The sequence below is a fragment of the Marmota flaviventris genome, chromosome 4 (genome assembly GCF_047511675.1).
Source record: "Marmota flaviventris isolate mMarFla1 chromosome 4, mMarFla1.hap1, whole genome shotgun sequence".
Taxonomy (NCBI): domain Eukaryota; kingdom Metazoa; phylum Chordata; class Mammalia; order Rodentia; family Sciuridae; genus Marmota; species Marmota flaviventris.
This window is the reverse complement of record NC_092501.1, coordinates 48,760,514-48,771,306: the sequence shown is the minus strand read 5'-3', so window position 1 is coordinate 48,771,306 and position 10,793 is coordinate 48,760,514. Positions and strand designations below refer to the sequence as shown.

The 10,793-nt window shown below is 56.4% G+C and overlaps 1 protein-coding gene across 1 annotated transcript; it reads right to left on the bottom strand.

The window, feature by feature from the left end:
* Positions 1-1,131: 1,131 nt before the first annotated feature.
* Positions 1,132-5,301, bottom strand: Znf503 (zinc finger protein 503). Its single transcript, XM_027931275.2, has 2 exons — positions 4,353-5,301; positions 1,132-3,653 (listed from the first exon to the last, which is right to left on the bottom strand). Exons 1-2 carry the CDS (start codon positions 4,653-4,655, stop codon positions 2,025-2,027), a joined length of 1,932 nt encoding a protein of 643 aa, XP_027787076.1. The 5' UTR covers positions 4,656-5,301; the 3' UTR covers positions 1,132-2,024.
* Between the last annotated feature and the right edge of the window lie 5,492 nt (positions 5,302-10,793).

Genomic DNA, 10,793 nt, shown 5'->3' with positions numbered 1-10,793 from the left:
CTCCCAAACCGCCACAAGACCAGAGCTTGAGCCCAGGCCTGGGGTGTAGGGAGCGGGCACAGAGCGTCGGAACCCCTCCCCCGCCCAGAAGCGATTGGGTCATTACGCGGTTCCATCTGCCATTCCTGCAGCTCTGTCCCGGGGTCCAAGTTGGGGAGAAGGGAGCGGCCGCACAGCGGGGATCCGCGCGGGGACCCAGGCTCCCGCCGCGCTTTAGCCCAGAGGAACTCGCCATCCAGAACCGCACTCGGCGCCCACTCGGTCGCCCCGAGAGGCGGAGCAGAGACACTCAGGCCCTCACAGGGCCGAATTTAAAGGGACTTCCGGGTCCCTTGCCCCAGCGCGCTCTCCTGCGGCGCGGACCGGGATGGAGTGAGGGCTGTGGAGCAATGCAGACAGGGAAAAGCAGCGGCGGCGCCGGCCTGCAGCGGGCCGGTACTCCCGCGGCAGGAAGGAGCCCGGGGGTGGGCATCGGGATCAGGCAGTGATGTCTGGTTGACCCTAGGCCGCCAGAAGAAAAGCAGAGCCAACTCACGTTACTCCCGAGGGACAAGAGGGTTCCGCGCGCTCTTTCTAGGCCCAGGCAACTGGTTCCCCAAGAGCCCCTCGGTCTCCCAGTTTATCCGGGCTGCTGGCCCGGGGCAGGGGATGCTTAGAAAGTGAAGCGAGGGACAGCCGGTGGCCGCAGGTCCTCGAAGCCCTGGCCCGGACGGCGTGTCCCAGCCTGCTCCGCTCTCTGCAAAAAAAACGAAACCCAAATGCCCAAAAATCTCAAGAGGAGAACTTAACAAAAACAAAAAGGCCTCCCCCCCCCCTTTCACTTTTAACAAGCCAGCTGCTCAGAGAAGATTTAAATAAAAACGAAATGAGCAATAGCGAAGGTCACCAAACTTCCCCCTTTAAGAACATTTTCCTGAAGGCCAACCCCGCGGCTGGCTGGCCCTTCCGAAGCCTGTGCCTCTTTCAGAAAATCACAACAAAGCAATAGGAAATTCGGCCCGGATCCTGGGAAGAGTAGCGGTGAGGCCCCGGGAACCCACAGCAGCCGAAACTGCCCGGCTCTGCTCTTCAACCAAAAAATAAAAAATGATAAGAAGAAGTAAAACCTTTTAATACATCAAATATACGGAATTTAATCTTTAAAGCGATACATTGTCTATTATTTTAGTACATGACGTAAACCTTGTCCCCTTCTCAGCGGGTGGACTTAAAAATTAAAAATAGTTAAGTGTTCCTTTTAAAGAACAAAATAAGGCAAATGAGGTTTTGGAATAGAATTGTTTTTCCTTTTTTTTTTTTGTTTTCTTCCAGAATACATACAAAAAAATACCCATTCTCTTTTGATGGTATACACCTTAAAAATAATTGCAATTTGAAATTAGAACTGACAAATTGTTACTTGTTTCGTCTTTTTCATTTTTGTAACAAACATGCATGTAAATTTGTGTTTCAGTCAGACATTAAATAAGAACGTACGATACAATCATAGCAATTTTAAAGTAACATTAAAGAGAAGACCTCTAGTTCTGTGGCGGTTTTGTTTTTATTTATAATCTACAAGGGATGGGAGGGTTTGTTTTCCACATTTTTACCCTCAAGTTAAAAAAAAAAAGTTTCCCTCCTCCTTTTTACCTACGGAGCTCAAACTAAATAATGCACTTTTGAACCACGGGTCCGCTTGGAGCTAACATAAATAAATACCAGTGTCCACCGATGAAGTCCTCAGATGAACACCTTCTCAATTTTTTCCTTCCTTTTTTTATAAAAAGTCAAATGATATTTTTTTTCAACTTTTATAAAGTTTGGGTGGGGGAGGTGAGAAGTAGGGGAAAGGGGAGTTTCCCACCGGGTCTCGTTCGCTGTTGATGGGTAGATAGGTACATACGGTATATATATATTTTTTTCCTTCGGTAGCGTGGGTCTTCCCCACTCGCGGGTGTCAACAGCCTCCGCCGGGATCCCGCCCCTCCCTGGGCTCCTCCCCTCCCCCAGTTCCTTTCGCTCGGTAACCCTCCCGGCAGCCCTCACTGATACCCCAGTGCGGAGGCGGTAGTCAGTCTCTGTCCGTAGAGGGCGTAGGGAGAGTAGTAGGGTCCGGTGGCGGCGGGCACCGGCACCGGGGCGCCGGGTGTGGGGAGCGGGCTCTTGGAATAGGGGTGGTAGCGGCTGCTGAGTCCCAGCGCGTGATGGGGGCTGCGCAGCGCCAGCGTCCCTGGGCTGCCTGGGGCGCCGGACGTGGGGATGTGCATGTGGCAAGCCATGGCTGCCGCCGCGGCGCTGGCCAGAGAGGACGAACTGGGGTAGCCCGACAGCAGTTTGTCTGTCCCAGGGAAGGCCGTATGGGTCCGCAAGTGGCTCAGCAGCTCTTCGGACGTGGCAAAGCGCTTGTCGCACGGCCCGTTGGCCGACACCCAGTTGCAGATGTGGGGGAGAGGGTCGTTAGGGAGCATGAAGCCATAAGGGTAGAGGGGATGGCCAGCCAGGGAAGGCGGTGTGGCGCCCGCAGCGGCAGCGGCCGTTAGCGAGGAATGCACGCCGTGCAGTGGGTGCGTGGGGTACACCAGTGGGTATCCGGATTTGAGCGCTGCGGCCGCAGCGGCGGGATCATGAGCGCAAGAGGCGCTGGCGGCTGCTGCCCCTGCCAGGTGACTGGCGCAGTGGTAACTGAGGCAGTACGGGTCCCGGCACAAACTGGCTGTCATCACAGACGGTGGCGACGCCCCGGCCAAAGGGCTCGAGCCGGCCGGTTTACTGCAGCCCAGAGAGCCGGCCGCTGCCGCAGCCAGCTGTGCCCCCACCAGGCTGCCGGGCTTGGTGGGATCCAGTGCCACGCCGTGTGGCAGGAACTGGGGAGGGTAGCCGGCGTAGGCCCCGGCCAGGCTGCCTGGGTAGGTCATGCCCGCGGGAGGCAAAGGGAACACTGTCTGGCCTGGCTTGTAGGGAGACACTGGAGCCACCAGCCCAGAGCCCAGCACCGAGGAGGAGGTGGGTGCGCTGGGGCCCGAGCCAGAGCTGGAGCCCGAGGAGCCGCCGCAGTCAGAGCCTAGGGGCTTGCCTCCGGGACCCCCATCCGGGTGTTGGTTGACGTCCACATTAATTCCGCCGCTGCAGCTAATCCGGCCGTGCGCCAGCCCGGTGGGTCCCCCTTCCGCCGAGGCGCCCCCGGCACCCTTGCTGCTGCCGCCACCGCCCGCGTCAGCGTCTTTCTTGTCGTCCTTGCCCTCTGGGCCGCCCCCGGCCGAGGGCAGCATGCCGCCGGGCGAACAGGCCGAGGCGCTGGAGCTGGGGCTGCCTGTCCTGGGCGTGAATGGCTGGCAGGTGGCGCTCGGTACCCGGAATCCAGACTTCTCTGCCGAAACACCCCCGCCGCCGCCCCCGCCGCCGCCGCCCCCGCCGCCGCCTCCTGGCTCCTTCTTATCCGAGCCAGGTTTGGAGTACGGCTTGAAACTCGATTTGTCCTCCACGCCGATGTCGCTCAGCTTCAGGGGGCCCGACTTGGTGTCCTTGTCGCCCCCGGCGCCGCCGCCAGCACCACCCGCGCCGCCCCCATTGGAGGCAACCGAAGAGAGTTTGGAAGAGGGCGAGGGGTCCGGCTTCCCGATCTGTGAACATGTTTGCGCCAACAGTGCCAGCGGGCTCTTCTTGGCATCCAGCTGCGGGGTCAGACGGGGGAGGTGGAAGAGGGGTCATAGAAAAAAAGGGGGAAACCCTTTAGATTCCTGGTTTATAATGCCCCTCCGAAACAGCCCGCTAAGAGCATTTCAGACCGGAGACACTCCCTCCACAGACACTGCAAAGATTCTCGCCCTTGGGAAAGGCGGAAGAACCCACTCCAAAACCTCTGTCAAGATCTTTCCCGCAGTCTCTTAGTGCTAACTGATTTGGGGGGGGGGGCACCTTACAAAATGTTTTGGTTTTCGGCTCCTAGACCCAGAACTGTAACCACTCCCCACACACATCTCTTAATTCTTCAAAGGCTTGGGCAGTCGGCGCCTCAGAGACTGCTTACATACACTAGTTTATGGGCAGCGAGAGGACCAGACTTTCGAACGGTATTCAGGTCCCCGCCCGACTTCGGGACCGAGTAGGAAGGTGTGTGGGTTGGGATAGAGGTTTTAACTAAAAGGAGAGAAACAAGTTTGGGCCTCCTTGCTCCCTGGCATTCACACCCCGTTCCGCCTCTTTCCTCCTTTGCGCCCTAGTTTTGAGGTGCTGAAGCGCTGTCCTCTCCCTCATCCCAGAGCTGAATCACTCCGACACCCCACCCCCACTCTCAGATCCCCAGAGAAAGAAATCCTGTAGGGAGCAGCGAAGGTAGTGGTCCTAGGTCAACCCTGGGAGAGAGTCCTTACCTCGATGGGGCTGACGGGAGTGGAAGGCAGGGGCTGCAGGTACTCGGGGTGTAAAATGTGGCCAGTCCGTGCCGTCAGCATCTTCAGCACCTTGATGGGCAGGCGGTTGGCCTGGCGCAGGGGGTCAGAGGGGGGCACGGCGTGCACAAAAGGCTTGGTGCTGCCGGCCGGGGACGAGCCTGGGCCGGGGCCGGAGCTATTTCCAGAGAGAGCGCTGGTCCAGGCAGGGTCCGCACTGCCGCCTCCGCCGCCGCCGCTGTGCTTACTGCTTCTTAGGGCAGAAAGCGAGGGCGCTGTGCTCATGACCCACCCGCACGCATGGGAGCAGCGGGGGGAGGGCTCCCGGAGGCGCGGGGCGGGCTCGGGGCTGCGCGCTCGCCCGGGGAGCAGGAGCAGCAGCAGCAGCAGCAGCAGGAGGAGGAGCTGGCGCGGCGGCCTCAGGCGCCCAGTACGCCTTCTTGGCGCCTGGAGCCAGGGGCGAATAATCCTGGGTGGCCCGCAGTGGAACGGTGGCCCGGCCGGAGCAGCCGGCGGGACTGCGGGAGCGCGGAGCGGTTAGCGGCGTCCGCCTCGGGCTGCGCCCTTGCGCTGCGCTCTCGCGGCCCCGAGCCGGCGCTGCGCTCTACGATGTGAGCTGCTGCTTGTCCAGCCGGGGCTCTGGCGAGGAAACTCACTTCAAAAGCAGCTGCACCGAGGGGGAGATTAAAGCCTTTGCCGCCTTCCAATCAAATGGGAGCCCGAGGTGATTGGAGGGTCAAGGGGATGTGACGCGTCCCGCGCCGCCGCCGCCACCGCCGCCGCCGCCGCCAGGACTCTCAGAGCTGGTTTTAATGGGCAGCTCCTTCTTTGCCACCCCCCAGCGAGTCCCCTCCCTCGATTTCGCTCGGAGGACGAGATGGACATTTATTCTACGTTTGCCATCTGCCGCCTCCCTCTTTTTTTTTTTTTTTTTTTTATCCTGGTCGTTCTTTTCCCAGCTCAAAAAATAAACTGAAACCTTTTGGAGTGTGTGTGTGGGGGTGCGTGTGCTGGCAAACCGCGGGGGCGTCCAGAAGAAGCTCCGGCGAGAGTGTGGATCAGCCGGACCGTCAACTCCAGGGGCGTGCAGAGGGCCGGAACACAAATGTTCTTTTTAGTAATTGATATCTCGCGCGGCGCGGCCACCAGGGTAAGGAAAGGTGGAGAGCGGGTTCTGGAGGAAGTCCGCCCGCCCGCTTTGATTTCCTGAGATTCCGCAGCAGAGAAACCAGAAGCTAGAGGGGCAGCGGAGGCGGTGGTGGCTCATCCCCGCGACGTGCGTTGGGCTCTCCGCCCTTCTTGGCCACGTGACACCTGAGGACGCTCAGATTGGGGCAGGAGCGGGGGTCACATGTTTCCTCTGTTTCAGTCCCCCCCCCCCCCACATTCTTACTCTCCCCAGCCACCCTCTTTTTTCCTCTCCCCCCCACCCCCGTTCTTTGGGCATCTCCACCCCTCCATCAATTGTCAATGTGCCTCGACCGCAATCAATCAGTTATTTGTCAGCTCTTGTCAATCCGCCCGTGATTTATGTCAGCTTTTGTTGCTGATTACAAGGCGGGTGCGACTTGAAGGGAAAAAGAGAGAGGGAGAGAGAGACAGAGGAAGGAAGAGACCGAAGGAACCGGAGGAGGGGAAAAGAGGAGCGGCCTCCTGGGATGAGCGGGGGAGGTGGGAGTAAGAAAAAGAATGCAAAGGGGGGCGGCAGGCGCTCAGTGTCAGGAAAATGCATTGTGAGAGTAAAGTGCGCAGGTGCGCCTAGGGCGCTCTGGGGCGCACAGGCCCGGGATGTGCGCCTTCCTCTATGTGTTGGAGAGACACGTATAGCCTCCACCTTTGGGGTCTTCCGCCCGTTGGGGTCGCGGAGTTAGGGGCCGCTCTGGGTGTCCGGACCTGTAGCGGCGACGTCTAATACGGGAGATTTCCCGCTTCCCCGGATACCCTCGGGGGTGTGTAGCATGCTGTCAGGCTGCGATCCTGGTTCTATGGTGCCCTACCCTAAACTTGGAGACTTCTTTCCAAGAGCTACCCCACCAACGTAACCTTGAGTCCTGGAGGTCAATAGTGGGGCAACACATTCTCAATTCTTTGCCCATCTTGATCGCGGCTAGGATTAAAGGCTGCAGAAAAGAGACCATAACGTGGGTGTTTGGGGAAACAGGTTTCAAGGTTCACTCTTTCCCAGTCCCTAAACCCTCCCCCATTATCCGTCCCGCGCCATCCCCGCAGCCTTGGGAGCTGGGGTTACGGTCGGGCCGCTTGCCCGAATTTAATGGAACGCTGAGCCGGGACTGTCTTGCGCTTGGAGAGCAGAGGGAAGGAGCGAGAGAGGGAGGGGGTGGCTGCCTGTGGGAACACGGGTTCTTCCAGGGAAGCGGAGCGGGTCTGCGGCGTTCCCCTCGATTTGCACTGTCAGTCGGGCTGTTTGGAAAGAAGAGGGGAGGCGCTGTGCGTGCCGCTGTGTACCTGGATCTGGGTGCACTGTGTATATGTAAGCCTGCACCGCTGAGTTCTCAGGGCTTTGGGAGCGTGTGGAGCGAGTTCGAGGGTCACCTCCAGAAACTCGCGGAAACTAGAAGGGGGTGAAAGGAAGACACACCCCTTCCTCGGAAGGACTTGGAAGACTTTGAATCTCCCCTCCCCCACTTTTCTGCCTGACTCTTCTTTTGTTGTCAAGTCCTTTTGATAAATGGTCGGGCTGGGAGCGCTGGGAGCCTGGAGCCCGTCTGTGCCCGCACAAGGGGCGGGGGCCGGGGCTGGAGACCCGGTTTAGACCTGCGCAGCACCCGGAGCTGAACTGGGTACGCGTGGGGGTCAGATCTGGGACCTGCCCTCGGCGTGCTTGCCCTTTCCTCTCTCACCACCCTACCCCCTTTCCTCCTGTCTCTGTCTCCCACTCCGCACGGGTACCGAGAACTTTCTGGGGTGAGTTTTAGAATTTCCTCTCAGGGTTTATTTTTCTGCGTTTTAATTTTATCCCTTGATCCTTTAGATTGGTCAACTTTATGAGATGGTAACTTGACTAAAGCTAGATTGGAGAGGACAGAAGAGAATGCGGTCTTGTGCATTTGGGACTGGGTTTGTGTGCATGTAAGAACACACCTGCACTCAAGGGGCTTTGTAGTGTCTCTGTTCGAAAACTGAGGAAGGTAAGTCGGTGAGACCGTGGGGGAGATCACATGTGAGGTTGTGAAGGTTGTTTGATCATTGGAGTGCGAGTCCCAGGTGCTGGTTTCTAAGGACCAAAGATTCTAAGCTGGCTCTGCGTGTCTGTAAAGCCTCTCTTATTCTGCGGGTGTGTCTGCCCGCGATACTGCACGGCAGTCTAGGTATCAGCTGGGGCCAACTGCAGTGCTCCCAATGTCGCGAGCTCGGCCTCGGGTTGCTTGTCGCCCAGGCCTCCCAAACAGGCCTGGACACCGAATGGGGCAGCGGCCATAGCTAGGAATGACCGCACGCCCGGGGGGGGGGGGGGGGGTCCTTCCCCACCCTCCTATCCATCTCCAGGCGCATTTTTTTTCTCCTCTTCTCGGATTCCAGCAGCTTTCTTATTACACAGTGAAACTCAGGGGGAGCCACCCCAACACTCAAAGCCGGGGAAGCCTTGAGTGGCTCCTATGCCCTCGGCTATAGCTTCAGACCCTCATAGGTATGCGCTGTGCTTTGTGGGCGCGGGTCCTGGGCCTTGAGCGTTTATTCTGCTCAAAACTCAGCTCCCAAGGTCCGAGCGCACGGGGGCGCCTGGGGTCCTGCGCGCCCGGGTCTTTTGGTAGGCGTCATCGTCGGACAGAGCCTGCGCACCTACGCCGGAGGCCAAATCCCCAAAGGCCCAGAAGGCCGGAGCTGGGGGTGGTTATTAATTACTCCGCGCTGAGCCTAAAGCCTTCAACCACTAGCAGCGGTTGGCGTGGATGTCCTGTAGGTTTTATTTGCACACAATGGAAATGATTTGTTTTTCTCAAAAAAAAAAAAAAAAAATGGGCATGGCAGATATTTAAGGACGGGGTGGGAGGAGGAAAAGGAAGGGGAGAGAGCTGAGGAAAAAAGTTTGAAAATGCCTTGAACTGTTCACTGTCGAGATGGCTAATCAGTATTGAGGCCGGAGGGCAGGCGGGCCGCCTTTCACCGCCGCTTCCCTTTCATCTCGGGCTCGGCGGAGGCGCTCAATTAAAAGCCTATCAGTTTGTAAGTAAATCAACGCCTATCAGAGTTGTCACATCAAACAAAACGATTATTATTGCAGCCCGCCTCCCCTATTAATCTCCCTCGAAGATAATCCGCCTGACAGGTCAGGCCCGGCGAGCTGCAAAGCCTGGCCCAGAGCGCCCAAACAGTCCCGGACTGGCGTGCGCCCCCAGGGGCCTCCCCACCCTCGTCCTCTTCCGCCTTGCAGTCCTTGGGGAGGGACAAGAGAAAGAGCACACCGAGGCCGCAGGATCCAGGCCAGCCCCACCCCACGGGGAGAGGGGCTCAAATTCACCTGAACGGTGGAGGGGGTCCCGCGCGACCCCGACAGCTTCTCGGGGCGGGAAGGCGCCAGACTTGCCGGAGCGGCGACCGGTCTTAGTCCTGGGGCCTTCGCCTTGGCCTGCCATCTTCTAAGCTCGCCTCTACTTGCTCTCCGTTTCTCCCCCCAGCCCTTCTTCTTTTTGTTTTCACTGCAGCTTCTTTCTTGATCCTTTCTTTTCTCTTCATTTCCTCTTCCTTTTCCCCTTTTCTACTTGCCAGGAATATTTTCCTATTATCTCTCTCCTCTCTTAGCGTCCCGTAGAAACCACTTAATGTACAGTCACACTTTCTGGAGTAGGGCATTCTCAGGGCCCGGGTTATTTCTTCCGCGGCAGGGTTGCCTCAAGAGTGTGTGCTATTTCCCAGATTTCATGACAAAGTCCTCCCTTATTTCTTACCAAACAGGGACTCTTAGAAGCTGTGTGCTTGTTTAGAGGCTGAGTGCATTCGAAGGGGGTCGGAGGGGAGGAAGGAGAGAGTGAACGCGACCACAGGGCAAATTGGATGGGTGGATGGTTGCAAGTGCCCTGTTCTGGAATTAGTATTTGGTCTTGAAATTTCACAGTTGCAACTTACTATTTGTGTTGTCTGGGCTTCGCTAATAGATGGCGGAGCCCTAGGGGGCCCGGGAACAGCACTGAATATGTGAAGGGTGCCTAGTATTTCATAAGTAAATTCATACAGGTAACAGCTTCTATGGCTTCAAATTGGCGTCCTAGGGCTGGGTGGGGTCTGGCTTTAATCGTGGCCTTCTCGGTGGCTTTTGGCTTCCGGCTTTGGGACGTCTTGGCTTCAAGTGCGACTCACTCTTTTCTGTACTTTTGCTCCAAATGCCAATCGTCCAAGCCAGAGCCTGATGGAGCCAGGATGGAGGACTGGCTGAAGTGTCTGAGGAAGAAAGGTTGCCCACACGACCCCAGACCCTGCAACCTTAAATGCCAGGTCCAGTACTCCTCGAAAGCCTTTCTTTCTGGGCCTGCATTTGGGAGAACAGAAACCCCAAAGCTCTATCTACAATGCTGAGCGTCCAGGCCGAGCCTCTCCCAGCAGTCACGCCGGGTTCGAGGTCGCCTTTATCCAATAGAGCCCATCTCAGCCTGCTTGGTGCCCTGGGCTGCAAGAGGGTGGCCCCCACACAGGGTTCCCAAAAGTCCCTCTATGTCTTGACTCTTCACAGCTGACTTTGTAGAACTGTTTATTTTATTTCCATACCCAGAAATATTCTGTTGATGCAGTGGCTCAGTTATCTGTCCGCCTGCTTTTCTTAAAAAAAAAAAAAAAAAAAAAAAAAAAAAAAAAAAATATATATATATATATATATATATATATATATATATATATATATATATTTCACATCTGCCACACTGCAGATATTTAAAAAGCTGTAGATAAGGGCATCCCTCCACTGTGGCTATGGGAAATATTTACTGGGCGGTTATTTGGACGTAAGTTCTATTTCGGACCCAAATGACACCCAAGCAGTTGTAAAAAGACACTGACTCTAGATTTTTCCAACTTAATATATGTGCATACACTGAGAATTTAAGACTATTTTGTATCCTTCTGTAGATCTAAGTATTCAGATGTGTTTTGTCACATGCCCTTGAAGCCAGAAGCTACCAGTGGTGTCCGTACTGGACATGGAGCTGTTTGTACAATTTTTTTTCTCTCTCTCTGCACTTACACATGAATCTCGATCTAATAAATTCAACCTTGTCATTTTTAGAATCGACGGGATTTCTCTGGCTGTCGTTTGTGCTACGTTTATCCGAATAAATCCGACTCGCAGACATCCAGCAGGAAACGGCTTCCCGCTGGCGTGAACGCGTATGCTTTGGCCCAGCCGGGACTCGAGGTGACTCCTTGTATCTGGGCTGCTATGGGTCTACTCTCCGAAGTAGGCTGGACAAACGG